Source organism: Alexandromys fortis, unplaced genomic scaffold (assembly GCF_014885135.2).
Source record: "Alexandromys fortis isolate MF-2015 unplaced genomic scaffold, M_Fortis_MF-2015_v1.1 scaffold_290, whole genome shotgun sequence".
NCBI lineage: Eukaryota > Metazoa > Chordata > Mammalia > Rodentia > Cricetidae > Alexandromys > Alexandromys fortis.
In genome coordinates, this window is record NW_026068167.1 from 1,134,449 (window position 1) to 1,153,804 (window position 19,356).

At 44.7% G+C, this 19,356-nt stretch overlaps 1 protein-coding gene across 1 annotated transcript in view; it reads left to right on the top strand.

The window, feature by feature from the left end:
• Positions 1–19,356, top strand: part of Enthd1 (ENTH domain containing 1) — a gene marked incomplete at its 3' end in the record, with an annotated part of 58,642 nt that overhangs the window by 25,508 nt on the left and 13,778 nt on the right. Inside the window, exon 2 of the mRNA XM_050128246.1 lies at positions 3,756–3,998. Within this exon, the coding sequence (XP_049984203.1) occupies positions 3,756–3,998 (243 nt within the window). The remainder of the gene's footprint in view (positions 1–3,755; positions 3,999–19,356) is intronic.

Here is a 19,356-nt window from a genome sequence, read left to right on the forward strand (position 1 = left end):
TGTGTTAGGGTGTTCAAATCTTTCTGTTGTAAGATCTTTGGGATCTGGTGTTTTCATGTTGTTTTTCTGATTATTGGGTGATGTTCTGCCTTGGCGCCTGCCCATCTCCTCCTTTCAATGCTATCTAATTTGTCTTTTAAAATCGGATCAGGTTTCTCTGCTGGCCAGAGGCTTCTCTTACTAATTGCCCTTGCTCTGTTTCCTGGCTCCTGCCGGGGGCCAAGAACCCTCTCACCCCTAAGAAGGGTTTTCCGGAAAAGGTCCCGGCTCCCTGTTTGCCAGGGCCCTCGCCAACCAAAGGCCTACCTCTTTGATTTAATTGTATTGGGGCGATGTGCTCTCGGTGTTGCGCTGGTCCCTGCCGCCTGCGACCTCTGCCACCACGCCGGTCCCCTCCAGTCTAGGCCGCCGCCGTCGTTGCCTGCCTGCGCCTCCCAGCTCCGTCTCAGAAGTCAGTATCTTGAGGATGCTAGGTGGGTGCTTTACTCAAGATACCCTCCTAGCCCCTGACTGAAGGGTGTTTTGTTTTTAATAGAAACAACCTGGTCATAAACTAAAGTTTAGATGCTTCTTATTTCCTTCCTGTCCCTGCTTGCTTGAGGCCTGTTAGAAGGAAAATTGGAAGGAAGATGACTAGGTACAAAATTTAAGCTACTATAAGCAACAAATGATCTGAACCAAGAGAGGAAGGATAGACTTAGTGGATTTGGTTGGTAGACTTGATTATTGCATGGGGGTGTGGCATTGTATGTTTATATTCCCCACTTAGAATGGAAGAAAAATTCACAGGAACAAGTGTGAATTTAGGTAGGATAGTGGCACAGGAAGGAGACAGGAGTGCTAGCATGTGTTCTAAGTGGTGTTAAGGCTGACATGTCTTTCTATAGTTCTTATCACACATTCTTCTAGTAACAGACCTTAGTGCCCAAGACCTCTGAGTGTCTCCTTCCCTGGCATTTGGGGAACATTTCCCTGCCATGCTCATCCATCTCACACACTTCTTAAGTGTCCTTCTGGCCTTTGTGGATGTTGGAGTCTGATAGAGGAAAGGACATATGTCAAATGAGCAGCTCCAAACTGTGACAGAACACTAAATGACACCTGTAAAGTGCTCTTGGCATGGCCGGAAGGAGGGCCTGGCCAAGTCTGAGGCCCAGGTTTCACCCAGGAGAACCCTAGTGCATGTGTGCACTTGTCTCTTTTCCTTGCTTGCCCTCGGTACTTAGAATGTTTTCTGACCTGTCTGAGAGAGGTTAAATGCCTGCAGGATGCATTGGTTTGGACTCTGGTCTCTTGCATGGCTGCCCTAGTGATCTTGTCTCCTGTCTTTTACCTTGTGTTTGAGAGGATGCCCCAAGGTGACCTTCTGCTTGATCCTCCTTCTGCCACATTAATTCTGCCCTCATTCTAGGTCTTTTTAAAAAAATCTTTGTGTGTTTACTTATTAATATTTTTGTCACATGTTGTACTTTCAAAAATATTTATTTACTTTAGCGTGTGTTTTGGCTACATGCATGTATGTATGTGTACCATGTGCAAGCCTGGTGCTCACAGAGACCAGTGTGGGAGGGCTGGATTCCTGGAACAAGAGTTAATCATGGTTTTGGATGCTGGGAACTGAACCCGGGTCCTCTACAAGAACAACCAGTATTTCTAACCACTGAACAATCTCCTAAGCCCTGTGCTGTGCTTTCCAGCTGGCGGGGAGACTACAATATGCATTGCTACCCTTTCATCACAACACATGTGACTGTTTCAAACTGGATCAATCAGTCATTCTCATGGATTCTATCAGTTCAGAGGAAGAAGAGGGAGCCCTCTGATTGCAGAGCATGAAGTGAATCTTATTTCAGAAAACCCATGTTTTCTACCCTGCCCATTCCTTTCATAGTTCAGACATGAAGCTGTTGCTGCCTGTGCTTGTCTTTCCTGTACTGCTCTGGTTTTACCTTGTGCCCTTCTTCACGTCGTCTTGGGAACATATTGCTTAGAAGCGAATGGGTGCTGCCCTGCTGTTGTTGTTTGTTTGTCTCTGCCTTGAAACAGACTTAGGACTCCTTCCTGCTTTTCTCTCTTTTCCCTGCAGTGCTGTAGAGTGGCCAGGCAGAGGAATGGGAGCCGGGGGAAGTAGGCAGTGTTAAGTGAAATGCCCACTTCTGGGTGATTTCTTCCTTATCTTGGCCAAAATTCAGTGGCCTGGCCTACCTGAAGCTACTTCTGTTCCCTGGGGGAGTGTGATGCTCTGAGGAAGAGGCCTCCACCAGTGCAACTAGCTTGTCTGCTTGTTCTGCCTGCGTGCCACTTGGAGCCAGTTAGCTGCCCCCACATCCCACCAATCCCCACAGACTCCAAGTAGAATGTTCCAAATCTAGCCCATAATTTCTAGTTTCTAATTGGGGGTATTGCAGGAGGCTATTTTAAGCCAAGCAACTTTCTGAGGCAGCTAAGTTGTAAATTGGCTCCCAGCATCTTCCAGCAATCTGCTTCATTTACACCATAGCAAGGAGAACATTTGAAACTTCTTGATGATGTTTCTTTCTTGATTCATTCACTCAGTAAATATTTATTGAATATATGCTATGTGCCATCAGTGTATGCAATGAGACTTCTCTCACAGGGTTTATATTCTAGGTGACAAAACAAACAAGCAACACACCGGTGATAGTAGGTAGTGACAGATGCCACAGAAGAAGCAAAGCAGGATTGAGGAATAGACTGATGGGGTGGGGCTTCTTCAGAGGACAGCAGGAGGAGAGCCGCTCTGAGGAGAGACCAAATGAGTCAGGGATCCAGCCATGCAGAGTTCCTGGAAGAACCAACAGCTGCCTCGAGTTTGGTTTGTTGGCAAGAGGCTTGGGGCTGCAGGGTGAGGTATTGGTGGAGGAGAAAGGAGAGGGGGTGAGCTCCTGAAGATGCCAATGGGAAGACATGGGATTTCCACATCTTCACATCTGTGCCCTGTTCCCAGGGAAAGATCGTGCCTGACATCACCCCTAGGATTAAAGTTCCAGCCACTTTTGCCTTTCATATGACACTGAGTGGGTCCAACACATAGTGGGCCTCTTCAGTTAGGGTCTAAGTATACACCATAAATTAAAGGTGTTTAGAACAGAGTTTGAACTATTACAAAAGAAATTTGAAAGGAAGAAATGGCAAAGAGATGAGAGTAGAGAAACTAACCTTTGTGTACATGCTTCTTGCTCATCTGTGTAGATGCTTGTGGAGGCTAGGGCTGATGTCAGGAGGCCTTCCTCACTTCTCCACCTTACTTTTCTTGAGATAACACTTCTTATTAAACCTGGTGTTTGCTAGTTTGGTTAGATTGACTGACAAGTGAGTCTCTGGCCCTCCTTTTCTAGGTCCCCAGCTCTAGGGTCACAGGCACAACTGACACTCCTAGGCTCTTGGGAGCTCATGCTCCCAGAACGAGCATTTTACCCACTGAGCCATCCCCTGACCTCATGCACAAACCTTCCTTCTGTGCCTGTGCTAGTGATTTATTGCAGAGTATGGGTGGCTTTCCAAAGAAAAATCCAATAATGCATTTAAAATGAAGAGCATAATGCCAGATAAGATGCAATTTCATCATGTATTGATGATTTGTTTGCTTAGCTGACACAGAGAGGAATGTGTTCATCAACAGTTCTCTACTTGTCTTCCCCTTTGCTACATTTCAGCTTTGCCTTAATTTTATTTAGGATAAAATTAATTACAGTTTTAATCCATTTTAAAGCAAATTCTTGGCTGTTTTTCAGGTCGCTATATCCGGGAGAAGTCTAAACAAGTCATAACTCTGCTGATGGATGAGCAACTGCTTTTTAAAGAGAGGGAAGTGGCAAGCTGGACGAGACAGCGGACCTCATGCTGCATGATGCTTCCCACTGGGTTACCTTCCCCGGGGAACTTGCCTGCAGCATGCGCTTCTGTCCTCATCCCAGAAAACCTTCCCTCCGAGAAGAAGCATTCGCTCCTGACGATTGCGAGTCTACGTAATAAAAGTATGTACATAAGCAGTGACCTAGACCATGACAGGTGTCCACTGAGAGCAGCTCAAAACACAAGACACCAGGCTCATTATCAACACCATGTCAGCAGGACCAACCCACTATTCGACTCCATGCTGCAGGGACCAAAGATGAAGGGGGATATTCAGTAGACAATTCTGAATTCACATAAACCGGTTTTCAGCTAAAACTGTTAGCCTAGCGGCTATGCTATTTGTCATCTTTACTCAGTTTAATATTTTTTTTCTAACTGGAGTATGAGGAGGTTTACTTTCTGAGAGTAGGGGCCTGGGTACATGGGCATGCTTATTTAAATGTTTGGAGATTCTAACATAATTAAATATTCTCCTCGCATGATTCTTTGTAAGGCTTTCCTTTGCCTAAAACTTTAACTCTGGATTACTGATCTTTAAAACAAGGGTGGGGGGAGATAGAAGGTTATCAGGGAAGTGGAACGATCTTTCCTATTAATCTTGTTAAATCATCAAAGAATGATATCTTGCTGTAGCTTCTCCAGCACCCACTGATGAGCTGTGCACGAAGATGGGCAGTTAGAAGAAAACCACAGATGCAATCTGACTTAGTTGCTTCTTCAAAGCAACTAAACTCAGGGCTGAAAGTGCATCCGAGGATTTTCAGAGCTTGCCCCCCCCCCGTCACAGCATGTGTCTATGGCCATGGACTGAAGGCTTGTACCCACCCCCATGGGAATTCCCCAGTGTGCTGACAGCTGGAGGTGTTGCCTCTGAGAGATGATTCAGTCACAGATGTAGGCCCCCCCCCAAGATAGGATTTGAGTCCAGAGATCCTAGGAGCTCTCTTTTACCTTCCTGCTACTATGGGAAGAAGCAGCTTTTTAGGACCTGACCTTGCAGACACCCTGATTATGGAATTCCCATATTCCAGAGCTGTTTGAAAATGATTTCTATTGTTTCTGAGTCACCCGTTCTGTGCTGGTGTCAGTAGCCTGAACCCCACCAAGACATCTGTTTAACAAGACCCCAGAAGAACTACAGGAATTCCGTATGACCAGTTAATTTCAGTTGTCAATGAAGCGCAGAAAGTTTAAAATATCAGCATAATATTAACACAACCTGGTCCTAAATCATCCTTCCCTGTCTTTGTCCAGTGTCTTAAATGTTCGCTCAGTTTGTGCCTGTGCTGAAGGCAGGCATTAGAAGGGCTCTTTGTAACATAACAGCAAGCCCAAGTGCTTCCACAGGCAGTGGAGCATCTTTTTCAGGGGACCCTTTTGTTCTGGAAGAAGTCCTCCATAGCTGACACTAAGAGCACAATACTCAGCTGTGACTGATGTTCAGAGTTTCTTCACCCCTTTTACTGTTTTCTATCACCTTTCTTGCGTGTGTGTGTGTGTGTGTGTGTGTGTGTGTGTGTGTGTGTGGTGTATGTAGGTGTGTGCATGTTGGGGGTACATGTGAATGTAGAGGCTCGAGGTGAACACTGATATCTTCCTTAATCAAATCCCACCTTGTATTTTTGAGACAGGGTAGCTCACTGAGCCTGGAACTTGTCGATTCGAGAGGGTGGCTGGCCAGGGAGCCTCAGAGTCACCTTGTTCCCCCGCCCCCACAATGTTGGGATTACAGATTGTGCTGTGGCAGCTGGCTTTTCCCATGACTTCTGGGGCTCCTCACGCTCAGTAGCCAGGTACTGACTGCTGAGTCCAGCTTCAGAGCTATTGGTATTTGGCCCTCTGTCCAGCTCTGTGAAGCAGAGTTGGATTCTTGTAAGTAATATGTATACATAGGTCTCATGCTTGTATGGCAGGCCCTTTACCGTGGAGCCATCTCCCAGGCTCTTTCGGCTACTTCCTGACTTCTTTCTTCTTGAACTTTTTTACTTGAAATTTGAATGGCCAGAAGAAATTTGGAGGAACAACAATGTGGGAGTCACAATTCCCTTCACCATGGAACTTGTAACAGAGGCCAGCCCAGGGGCACACCTGCACAGAATAGCATGGACCATATTAGACGGCAATTCTTCCTTTACCCAAAGGGAAAGCAGTCAGGGACAGAATGACAGGAATGACTTTATTTGGGGACAGATATGGGGTGGGGCAACGTTTTGGTGGAGGGGAATTTAGATAGACACCTAGCTGCAGTGCTGAACCAGGTGGCCTGGGGAAGGAGCAGAAAGGTCACATGTTCCTGTCCTGAGCCAGGCACAGCTTGGGTGACAGCAAGCTAACGAAGTGAGTCCCTAAGTCACTGCAAAAGTAGCTCATCTCTGAGCCATATTTGTGAGGGACACAAGAAATTTCAGTCTGTTGCTTTATATTCATAGAGTAAGTTGTTTTTAAATCCAAGACATCCAGTGCTATCACACATCTCAGTCACCGGGAAGAGCTCTCAATGGCCTGACTTTTTTTTTCCATCATGAACTCAAGGCACAGCGACCCACAGCTGAGTCTCCAGTATCAGGAGCCCAGTGAGGAGAACTGAGAGTTTGAGGCTAGCCTGTGCCACACAGGTGACCTGGCCTCAAAGGGAAAAAATCCTGGAGCTTTGTTAGAATGCACTCAGTAGACACATATCTAGAATGGCCTGCCATCTTCCAGGCCCTGCACTGCACATGGTAGGCAACTCCTGTGCTCTGTTGTCGTGGGAGCGACATTGCGAGACTTACTGTGCTCTCAAGTCAGCTTCACAACAACGGGCTCCAGGAGTGAGGCTGTGCTGAGTACTGCTTGAAGTGTGTGTTTAGATGCTGATGCTGCTGGAGCCCTGATAATAGAAACTCGGTTAGATTATTTTTGTTTCTGTACTAGATACATAGATGTCTGCATTCATGTTCAGAAAGGAGCACTGGGTCGAGTGAGTTTAGTGTTGTGTCAGCTCCATAGTCACATTTCCACGAAGGTGTCGGATCTCCAGCTGCACTTTAAAGGAAGAAGTAAAGCAGACATTTGGGGATAAGAATAGGAAAAGGAAAATTAATTGGGCAGGGGCCTCCCAGTGGGACAAAGGAAGTAGCAAATGGAAGCCCGGGGGTGGAGAGAAGCATCTAAAGTGGGTGGTCACAAGTCTTGAGCAATAGATGGAGCCACAGAAATCCTAGTGCCTTAAACATAGGGGTCAGTTCTTTCCTTCTGTAGCAATGCAGAGTAGGTGTTTGGGGACTGATGTGGTTTCCTGGGATGCCAGGAGCTTCAGGTTCTGTCTCTTTGCTATACCAAACTCATGCATAGCTACCTGAGTGCCAGCCACCACAGCTGTATTCTAACTAGAAGGAGGAGAGAGGTGTTGAAGATATGAATGCTCCATCCTGCTAAGTCACACTTAACATTTTGGCTTACATATTGCTTATCACTTCGCCACATGGACACTCCTGGTTGCAAGGAAGATTGGATAGCTGTGTGTCAACTGTACTTATTTAGAAATAAGTCAGAAGAAGGAGGGGAGAGTAAGTAGAGGAGACAGTAGAATAATCTCAACCACCATGGGGAAGCGTACAAGCAGAAGGTGGGTTGAATGTGTAAGACCTGCTTGTGTACTAAATGGAATAGAAATGGACTTTGAATATGCAGAGAAATGTGGGCAGATGCTTGAAAGCTTCCTGAGCAATTAGCAAAAGGCATAATAAATGGTATTTGGAAATTTCAATTTGCTAGAACTTGCACCTAGGAAGCAGTTCAGTACTTGAACAGGAGGGATGTTTAGCTTAGTCACAGAACTTCGCTCTTCTTATTACAGAAAACAGCTGTTTTGGGGAGATAATTCTTACTGCTTTGTGTGGAAATGAAGGAGGCGTGGGTCGTAGGGAGACTGTGAGGAGCAATTGTTTCTGTCTGGGCACAGGACTTGCTCTGGGCAGGAGAGATGAGGGGACAGTCATGTTTCAAGACAGCACCACATAAAGAGGCAACAGGCTAAGTGGATGTCCTACTGGAAAAGAAAGGAAGAACTGAAAATGACTTCCACATCGGGTTAGAGGAAAGAGAGGTAGGCAATGACATTGTGCAGGTAAATTTCCATCCGCGGAGTTTAAAGATGTCTCTGCCTTATTTAGTTACAGCGAGATGTGAAATCGAGAGCATCACTAGAAAGCCTGGAGCTGAAGCAGCTGCTCTGAGCTTCGAGGTAAATTTGCAAGGGAAAGGAGCGCTCTGCAGAAGCTTCGCACATCACGGTTCTCATTCCTACTCTTGGATGTTTCCCTAAGTTTTAATTCTCGTCAATTGCTTGGCTGGTTTTTGTTTGGGAGGTTTTGACTTTGAAGGCTAATTACTGTGTGGTGGCGAGCAGCAGGCTGCAGAGAGTAGCAACCCAGCCTGGCTCTCTCCAGAAGCATTGCTTACCCACGCTGACACCTTGGCGCTCTCTGGGGGGTGTGGTCTTTGTAGTAGTTTCCTCTGGGCAGCGGGGAAAGTAATAGCTTTGTAAGCCTTGAGAGCCTTGCTGTGCAGACGACACACGATGGCTGTGGGACAGTTGTCCTGCTGTCACCATCCTGCCACTGTCTGCGCTGGGAGTCAGGCTTGCTCACCTCTGCACACACAGCAGATGAGGATGCTCATAACACACACTGGGTGCCACTGAAACACTTAGGTTGGTGAGGCCTACCTACCGTTGAACTTTGCCATTTTAAAAGTAAGCATAAAACCCTATAGTCTATACCCCTGCCTTCCCAAACCAACAGATTTTATTAAGAGTACTGACTTCAAGTCTGCCTTTCTTTGGTTTTTGTTTTGGAAAAGTTACTTTGTTCCTGTAAAATGATACAGGCTCATTGTAAAGATCTGGTCTCTTCTAAGTGACAATCCTAAATTATATAATGAACATAATTCTAAGCATACATACACACAGAGGTGTCAGTAACAAGAGCTATGGATAGCCTAAAGGAGTGTCTTTTCCTTTGTGGAGGAGAGGAGCAGGGTGTCACTGTGCAGCTCAGGCTTACTTTGAACTCAGCAGATGGAACTCCTATGAGAAGGCAGAGACTTATCAGATGAGGACAAAGAGATCCAGATGCATGATGCAAGTCTAAGTTCATGTTGAGGGTGAAAACGGGGAATAGGAAAAGATGTCATAACCTAACTGAAACAATAATGATAACGAAAAGCAGGAGCCATCGATAATGGCTCAATGAGGAAAAGTACCTGTCACTAAATCTGGTGACACAGAAAGAGAGAACCAGTTCATGAAAGTTGTCTCCAACCGATACAAGCACACACACACAGATGCAATAATAAATAAATGTAAAACAATTCAAACCAGTATAGTTATAGTAAGATCTGACCGAACAGAATAAGAAAGGTAATTAAAAAATATTCAATTCCCCAAGAATATAAAAAGCTTTTAAGCATGAATATTCCCAGTAAAGTAACTTCAAAGAGTGGGAAGCAAGCTTTGGTAGGACTGCAGAAGGAGACTGAGCTACTGTCATGGTAGATAATTTCCAGACATACCTTTCAATTCTCACAGAGGCCAGAGGAGGGCATCAGACTCCCTGGAACTGTTGTTACAGTCAGTTGTGAGCTGCCATGTGAGTGTTGGGAATTGAACCCTAGTCCTCTGGTAGAGCAGTTAGCACTCTTAAACCCTGAGCCATCTCTCCAGTCCCAACATGTGTGGACATGCAGCTGCCATGGTACATCGAGAGGTCGGAGGGAGGACGGCTTATGGGGATCAGCTTTTGTCCTTTCACCCTGTGGGTTTCAGGAATTAAACTCAGACAGTCAGGCTTTGTGGCAGGTGCCTTTATAGATGGCCCAATACACATATTTTTAAAGATACCATTTATAAATTTAAAAATCGTAACTACTGAGGAACAAATCTTAGAATGTATGAGATCAATACATTGTGGATTATGATGCATAATTGAAATACACTAAGGAAGAACTGTAGATGGGAAAATAGTCCATGTTTATTGGAATAATTCAAGTATGTCAGTTGTCTCCAAATTGAAGAGATGGTGAGGGTTTTTCTTTCTTGGTACCACTGTTGTTTTGACCAGGTAGATTCTCTTATGACTGCCGTACATTGTGGGTATTCTTCTTGCCCCCTCTCCCCTGGTGACAGTGGTACATTCTTTATCATTGTGAGAATGAATCAAAGAAGCCTGCAGACATGGCCAGATGTCCCCGTGAACCAGAATTGCCTCCAGTGGAGAACTGCCGATTCAGTGCAATTACAATCAAAATTTCCAGAAGGATTTTTAAAACTGAACATGATGGACTGATAATAAAATGTGTTTGGAAAAATCAAAAAGTCAAGAATAATACATGCCACATGATCACATATACCACACACACACGCATGCACACCAACAATAGTCCAAACAAACTGTGGCCCACAATAGTTCACATCACATCTATAATGTCAATGCTTGGGAGACTGAGGCATGAAGATCTTGAGTCCCATAGTGAGCCCTGCCTCAAAACAGAAAAACTGAACATTCCCCAAGAAAGGTGAAGGCTTCTTTCCTAACTAAAGCTAGAAACATGGTAATCACAACATGCTATTGAGGCAGGCAGGTGCGTGTATGAATGCGATAGAACACTGTGCCCAGAAAACAGCTGTGCATTTTGCAATCCTAATAAAGTGACAGTGACATAATTTCAGATTTATGAGGGAAGGATGAATTGCTCAATAAATAATAGAACACCCCCCTACACACACACTAAAAAAAATGAGATTGGGTTTCTGTCTCAAATCTTGCATGCACACAAAAATTATAGATAAATTAAGGACTAAAGGCATAAAAGTAAAATTTTAAAGTATTTAGAAGAAAATTTTGGAAAATGTATAAAGATACTCTTTTTAGACATAATAAAGAAAGTGGGAATAGGGTCTTACTTCTACCACATGAGTCCCTGGGATTGAACTCAGGTACTTTGGCTTGGTGGCATGTACCCTAACCCACTGAGCAATTCAGATAGACAGAAACTATTTTTTTTTCTTCTTCTGTGGTTCTTGGACTTGAACTCCAGGCCTCATCCATACTACACAGCACTCACCTCTGAACTATGCCCTCAGCCCTGGAGACAGCACAGATTGTAAATAAACAACAAAGGAGCTAGCGAGTGTGCCGTGTGGTAGGCAGTATTCTGTTGCCAGCACAGCGTCCTGTGTCTAACCTCCTCCACCGGGGTAGAAACTGTGGATGATTACCCGTAATTGCTGCATTACTTGGTGGCAGGTTGTTCAGGTCTAATCACAGCACTCAGAAACATAGCGCCTTCTCCAGCCACTTTCAGAGGACAAAGTGAGAGGTTCCAAGTCAGAGCAGGACATAGCACGCTGCTGCTGTTCTGAAGATGAGGGTGAGGAAGGTAAGCGGCTTCTAGTAGCTGCAAGTAGGCCCTAGTTACCAGCAACCAAGGAAATAGGACCCTCAGCCAAGAGGAGCTTAATTCCATCCACCAAAACCCAAATGACCTTGGAAGTAATTCTTCCTCAGTCCTCAGACAGGAATTCTGACACCTTGATTTTGACCTCAGACCCAGAAGCAGTTCAGTGTGAGGAAGTGTCTCCTTGCTTTCTTCCTGCTGCTTTTGTATTTAAGTCTGACTCGTGTTGATTTTTGCACCGTAGTAAAGTCAGGGTCTTATTTCGTTGTGCCTGTGAATATCTAGTTTTCCCAGCCCCTCTTACTGAAGCACCCATCTGTCCTCTTTCTGCCGTGTGTTCTTGGCACTGTTGATACTCAGCTGACCGTAAGTGTGTGGATTCATTTCTGAGCAGTCTGTTCTGATCCATGGGTCTATATGTCTGGTCTGTTCCAGCACCAGCTGTTCTGATCGGTTTTTGTGGATTTTTCTGTCATAGATTTTGAGATCAAAACCCACCATATAGAGAGGAGAAAGAGATCAGAAGACTGTGAGAAATTTCCTAACACATATAACTGATGAGGGATTAGCGTCCAGAGTGCATAAAGAATTCCCACGAATTGGTGTAAAGCGGGGCAAGATGGACAGAAAAATAGGCACGGAGGACTTTTTGTAGCAAAGTGGAGGAAACATGTAAGGAGACAAGGAGCACTGCTCATGATGTCAGCCTGGCAGCGTTATGATAGCAGCAGCAGCTATAAGAGGAAATTGTGAGCACATATAATTTCCGACAGCTTCAGGACCCCTGGAGCCACTCCTCTTTCATGGCTCCAGTTGGACTCCTTATCCACCCTCTTCTCCATCCCTCCTTCTCATTTCCTGCTGTGTGAGGATGCATTTGTCTACCTGCCTGGTTATTTACCTACAGTCATTAGGGACGACTCTTGACATTTTGACATGCTACTGTTGTCTGCGAATGCATTGACCCACATTCCTAGCTCTTCTGGGATGCACGTGGCCCATGGGCTACAGGTCAGACATGCTTATTGAAGACAGTGACGTTAATGGCTGTGAGTTATGGCTCAGGGGCCACGTGAACGGGTTTTGGTGTGATCTTGGATATATTGTTCAAGTCCTTCCCTTGCAAATTGGCCTTCCTGATGTGACGCTAGCGTAGACTGTTGTGGAGCTGGCACGTGAGGTAGACGAACTGACACAGCTGCAGTAGAGTGAACTTGGCTGTCATCGTTTTCATTCCTCCCGTCACATCTGAGACCAGCTTGGTTTCTCCACCAAGTTAGAGTTTGGGGTATTTCTTACTGTGTTTCTTTTTTTTACAGAAAGAAGGATGGAAGACTGAGCTGAGGCCATGTGTGTTTTCTGTAGAACACCAGACTCCACTTTGTTTCTTGGTCTCTTGTGAAGGGTTTTGCCATTCTATCGGCTTGGGATTTGTGACCTGGGTCCGCAGGGCAGGAAGATAACCTCATACTTTAGATAATCTGGCCAACTCAGCGTGAAGCCGGTTGTTCCTACTCCCGGTGTGGCAGCATCTGCACACACCTCTAGCTAGTTCCACTCTAATGGGTGGACAGTGTGAAAAAGCAACACTGTCCTTTCAATTTCCAGGTTCCAGACATCCACATGCTGCAAGATCCCAGCACCGCATCTCCCCATACAGGGTTTGGGGAAGAGGGCCATTCTGGGCCTTGTTTCTTTTCTTGACCATCAATCATTTTATTTTCTTTTAAAGGTTAGTTACTTTTAATTATGTCTACTTGCATATAAGGTTCTTGTTTACTTTTTGTTTGTTTTCTTGTTTTTGTTTTTATATTCCAATCAAAGTTTCACCCCACTGCCCTCTTCCCAGTCCCCCATCCCCATCCATTCCTCCTCCACTGATTCTCTTCAGATATAACCAGGCCTCCCGTAAATATCAGCCATGGTATATCAAGTTGCAGTGAGACTAGGCACCTCCTCTTCTACTAAGGCTGGATGAGGCAATCTGGTAGGAGGAATGGACCCCAAAAGCTGACAGTAACTGTGAGGAAAGCCTAGCTTGACAGCTTCTAGAAGGATCTATTGTGTCCTCTCTTGCTCTAGTCCAGTCCTGCCTCCCGCACCCCTCATGTATCTTAGAGGGTAGCTTTCTCTCCAGATAGAAAACAAAAGACAGTAATAGCAGGTGGATGTGAAAGAGAAAAAAGAGAAAACAAATGCAAGAAGCACTGATGGCTGCTGAATTTGGGTGGTGAACACATGTGTGCCACATGTCATTCTTGAGCCTTTTCTGTGAGTTTAAAATTGTGAGGAAAATGGAAGTTTTAAAAAGTAGAAGCAAGTTCAGTTGCGTGTGAATACTCAAGTATAATAATGTTCCAAGAGGATGAAATGGAGCAGTGTGGTGGCTCACCTGCAATCCAGAAGATTCGCTGTGAGTTTGAAGCCAACCTGGATCACACAATGAGAGAAACTGGAGTCAAGATTCCAAAATTGTGTGAGTTTGAAAAATTACAAACTCCATCAGCATGAAACTACCTTTATACCTTCCTGGTTCTTCAGTAGTTCCCTGAACTTGCCTTGCCTTGCCTCACTTTCTTTCTCTCTTGTGTGTGTTCATGTGTATGCATATATGTTTGAAGATGTACATGTATAGAGGCCAGAGGTCAATTTGGGGTGTCTTTCTCAATGACTCTCATCTTAGTTTTTGAGATGCAGTCCCTTGCTGAGCATAGACCTTGCTGATTCAGTTAGGCTGGATGACTCGTGAACTCCAGGGACCTTCCCATCTCTGCCTCCCTAATGCTGGGCTTCCTAGGTGCACACCGCTGTACCTGGCTTTTTATGTGGCTTCTGGAGATCCCAACTCAGGTCCTCATGTGGATATAGCAAGCATTTTACCAACTGAGCCATCGCTTCAGCACCTGGGTGTTTTCTAAGGTAGAATATATTACCTTTTATGAAAACTTTTTTTCTTAATCAAGTCTTACTGCGTTGCCCAGAATGGCGTCTGGAGCTGGGCCATAGCTCTCCTCTTTCAGCCTCCTTAGACTGCAGTGCATACCACCATCCTGGTTCTGAAGAATGACTCAGCGTGACTGATAAAAGTTTACTGAGAGGACCCTATTGATCTACCATGACAGCATTTGTTAACACTAGGAGACAGTTTGGATTTGTTGGTTTATGGGACATCTCAAGTCCAGGGTTACAGTTGCGCTGATAATGTCTCGTAGCCTGTTGGTTCCATATCTAGCCTAAGAGCTGTCATGGGGTCCACCAGTTCTGCTTTGAGATATTATCTGAGTGCTGCAGGCTCAACAAGATCTTCAGCCTCTCCAGATAGTCTCCACACAGTTCTGCAGCTGCAGCCCTGAGCTGCTCACCTTCTCTGCCTCCCTGGCACTACTTCCTGTGGCATTTTCAGTCTTGACTTGTGGAAGTCCAGAAGTGCATGTATAGTCACCTAATCTAATAGAGCACACCTCACTTCCAGTGTGTGCTGCCTGATATCAAGCAAGGAGGGAGGACCATGCACGTCCACAGGCTCTCTGCAGCCGACTGCTTTTCTCGTCCGCAGACAGATTCATCACACTTGAGCCATTGTGTTGCCTAGTTTTAACTGTCACCTTGACACAACCCAGAGTCGCCTCACTGAAGAATCTCGGTGAGGGACTGTCTAGAGCAGGTAGGCCTGTGGGTGTGCCTGTCCAGGGCTGTCTTGCTTGTTAATTGAGGAGGAAAGACCCACCCTTGTGTGGGCAGTAGACTGGGTTCTAAACTCTGAAAGAGTAAAGAACACGTGCTCTGTACAAGCAACAAGCAAGCAACACTTGCTTTCATTTCTCCGCTCTCAGCCCTGGCTGTGATGTGACTAGCTGCTTGACTTCCTCTTAATGACGGACCGTGATCTGGAATTGTAAGCCAGATAACCCTTTCTCCTTCTTTTTTCCTCAGGGTTACAGCGATGGAAGTGATACGAGAGGGGTGACTCTGGGCCAGTGCATCTCAAAACATGCATGAGGGTTCCCCTGTGTGAGTCGTCCTGGGCTTGACTTCTCACAGTTTGGTCAGAACTCTCTGAGCTGCTTATTACCCGACTCCTCTGCTGTGAAAGCCCGGACCCATGTCATTTCAGAAATAATTCTGCTGCTGACTACTGAAGGAGAAATCATTATAGTTTCTTGTGTGGTCTGAGTCCCACTGTTTGCCAAGATTAATTAGAAAATGTCCAAGTAAAAATAAGTCCATTTTAATTACTCATTTTCACGTAAGGTTACAACAAAATGAAAAGCAACAAACATAGTTCCTGCAGGATCTGGCACCTACTGTCCTGTGCCTTCTGTCCAAGAGGTTCCTTCTGCCAGACAGGATTTCTGACTTCTGTGTTTTCTGGGATGCATACCATCCCTCAAAACCCCTTCAAATTTACTTGAGGATGTTCTGTAGTTACTTAGGAAAGCCAGTTTTTCACTGTAAGCCTGTCTATTTACTAGGCTTAACTTCTGTCAGGATGTGGACTTCTTGAGGGTAGAGCCTGTCTCATACGGACCTGTTGCTTCTAAGGTGTTTTCTTATATGATCCCAGACTTATATACTTCTCACAAATTTGGGGGCTTGGATGTGAAAATTTTTAAAGATAAATAACTTTAAAGTCTGGCATGTTATATGTAGACATAAAAGAAGAAAAGAAAACCAAACCTGGTATGATGGCATATACCTCTTGAGGTTCGAAAGAAAATCGCTCCCATGGGGACTGGCATTATTAGCAGGTCTGGCTTTGTTGGAGTAGGTGTGGCCTTGTTGGACGAAGTGTGTTACTGTGGAGGTGGACTTTGAGGCCTCTGATGCTCATGTTATGCCCGGTGTGGAACATGGACTCCTTTTGCTGTCTGCAGATCAAGAGATCATGGAGAACTCTTAGCTTCTTCTCCCGCACCATGTCTGCCTGCATGTTGCCATGTCCCACCATGATGATAATGGACTAAACCTTTGAAACTAAGCTAGCTCCAATTAAATGTTTTCCTTCATAAGAGTTGCTGTGGTAGAGGTGCCTCTTTACAGCAGTAGAAATCCTAACTAAGACACCTGTAATCCTAGCTATACTTAGGAGGCTGAAGCAGAGGCATCATGAGTTCAAGGCAACCTGAGTTCTAAGTGAAACTATCTCAAAATAAAATACAAAGAGCTCATGCCTGGTATGCATAGTACCCCGTTCATTGTCAGGTACAAGAGAGAGAGAGAGAAGAAAATGTTACCACGTGTATGTTGTCACTTTTTTATTTTTAATTATGTGTATGTCTGTATGTGTATCTCTGTGCAAGTTTGTGCACATGAGTGAGTGCTAGTGGAGACCGAAAGAGGGCTTTAGTTCCCCTGGAGCTGGAGTTACAGGCTGATGTGTAGCGCTGAGTGCTGACAATCAAACTCAAGTGTTCTGCAACAACAGTGTGTGCTCTTACCACTGGCTGCTCTCCCACTCCCTCCCACATCTTAAGGAGTGTAAGCACCGTTAGGAGTGAGACCTGCAGGCACTCACTTAAAACACGGGGTCCTTAACTGTGGAAACTTTGTGTCATTCCTTTCTCTCGGGGAAGTCAGATTTGATTTCATAACCCTCACGGAGTCTTATCTTTATATGTATTTATATGTATTCTCAGGCTTGAAAAATCTTTTTAAATACATGAATAAATTGTGGTTTTGAAGCAGAATCTCACCGTAGAGCCCAGGCTGGATATCCAGGCTGACTTCAAACTTAGTCGTTCTGTCTCTGCCCAAGTGCGGGCTTACAGACATGCAGCCATCATGCCAGGCTAGATTGCCTTCTACTACACAATCTATCAAAAGCACTGAATTCATAGTACATTCTTATAAGTACTTATCACACATAAAGATTCAACTTAATTGGAAGCATATGCTTTTATGAGTGAAGAGGGACCATTCACCCACGTGAACACCACTCATTGCTCACTGTAAGCACGACGCTGCATCCATCTTATTTCGTGATTTTTATAGATAGAAATGCTGTAAAAACTTGTTCACATAAATCATAGCCAGGACTAGAGGTATTTTACTGTAGCACTGTCAATCAGTCCTATGATTTCCTTCCAACTAATGTGCCAGCAATTACCTAGTGGCTTACTATAGAAATATTTCCTATCTCTTGTCAACTGCAACTTGATGGAGTCTTTCTTCCATGCTATTGAAAGCAAAGAGTTGGGCACACATTGTTTGGGGAAAGATTTTTTTAAACACTCATTAGCAATAATTTACTTTTTCAATTTCTGTGAATAATACAAAAATCCACTGTACTAAATTGTATCAACTATTAATTATACTTGTCTAACCTAATTAAAAATTGCAGGGAAATGAAACTGACGATGTATTTTTCAGAAACTGATTTTATAGTTTATACTTGAAATGTTTTCAGTTCTTCAGAACAGCAGATTTGGTTTATGCAATTTTTAGAAATAGCTCTCATATAATCTACTTGAAAAATGCAGCCTTCATTGTGAAAACAATAAATTGAATGGGATTTCAAGTGGCCTTTTCTCCATAAAATGCCTTATTTATTCTAATAACTATAAGCATTTCTCCAATTTCTTTTGTGGTAGTTTGAATAGGAATGTGCCCCATAGACTCATGAGTTTGAATGCTTGGCCCATAGAGAGTGACACTATTAGGGAGTGAGAGAGTACGTGTGACCTTGTTGGAGGAAGTATGTCCCTGTGGAGGAAGGCTTTAAGGTCTCCTATGCTTAAGCTATGCCCAGTGAGGTACACCGTCTCCTTCTGCTGCCTGTGGATCAAGACATAGAACTCTCAGTTGCTTCTCCAGCACCATGTCTGCCTGCATGCTGCCATGATGAAAATGAACCAAACCTCTGAATTGTAAGCCAGCTCGAATTAAATGCTTTCCTTTTAAGAGTTACTGTAGTCATGATGTCTACACAGCAATAGAAATCCTAACTAAGACAACATTCCAATCTCTATATCCTTTACAATTATATTTTTTATTTACTTGTTTTGGGTGCATAAGTGCATGTGCATGTGTGTTCATGTATGCCATAGCATGTGAGTGGAGGTCAGAGAACAAGGTGTGGTGCCTTTACCCACTAAGTCATCCTGCCTACCATCTGTTTGCAGTGGGGGGGCTTCTTGTGGAGCCCAATCTGGCCTTAGAATCTATGTGTAGCAGACACTGACCCTGAACTCAGGATCCTCCTGCCTGTGCCTCCACAACGCTAGGATATCAGGTGTGCACCACCGTGCTGCCACAGGACTCCTAAACCCTTTCCTAAGGTGGCTAGCGCAGGCTTGGAGCCTTGTGAATTGTTGCACTGATAACATGAAGATGCCCTCTTGCCCCCCACCCATACATGCAGGCTTTCATTGCTCTGCTCTCAGGGGACTCTTCCTTAGGAGTGATGTGTTGTTGATCATCGCTGAGGATGGAAAGCACGTGAATGTTAAATGAAATTGGCCATCTGTCCTGCTGCTCCATGCTTTGTATAATACAGTTTTTCTGAATATCAGGTGTCCTGGAATGGACCAGTGTAAGTATCCCATATTGCCATGATTTTGCTTTTCAAAAGACTATGTCTGAGACAAGATGCTGGGCCTTCCCTGTCTTGACTAAATGAGGTCTCCTTGAGGTGGCTTGCTTGTTTTTTGTTCATACTATTGGTACCTTATGTTTGGGGAAGAAGACCCGTACACAAAGTGGACAAATGATAAATCTTTGATTTGTGGAGTAGGGGAAATTATGAATGGCAAAAAGGAAAGAGCTGGCCAAGCCTTCTCAGGCAGATGAGCTTTTGGAAGAAAGATCTGCAGATGTTGCAGAGCTGGGAATTGATTCCCCTAAAAAAGTCAGTGTGATCTTGCCGCGGACCGTCCCTCTCGGAGACCACCACCCACGGGGGACCAGGGTGAAGGATAGGATAGCCAGGATACGATGCAAGGGAAATGACAGACAGACACACTGTGTAGTGAAAATCTGCTGCAATTTTACTTCTGTAAAGCTTCAGTTTTTGTACAAAACAGATCAAAGAACTTGGCAGGT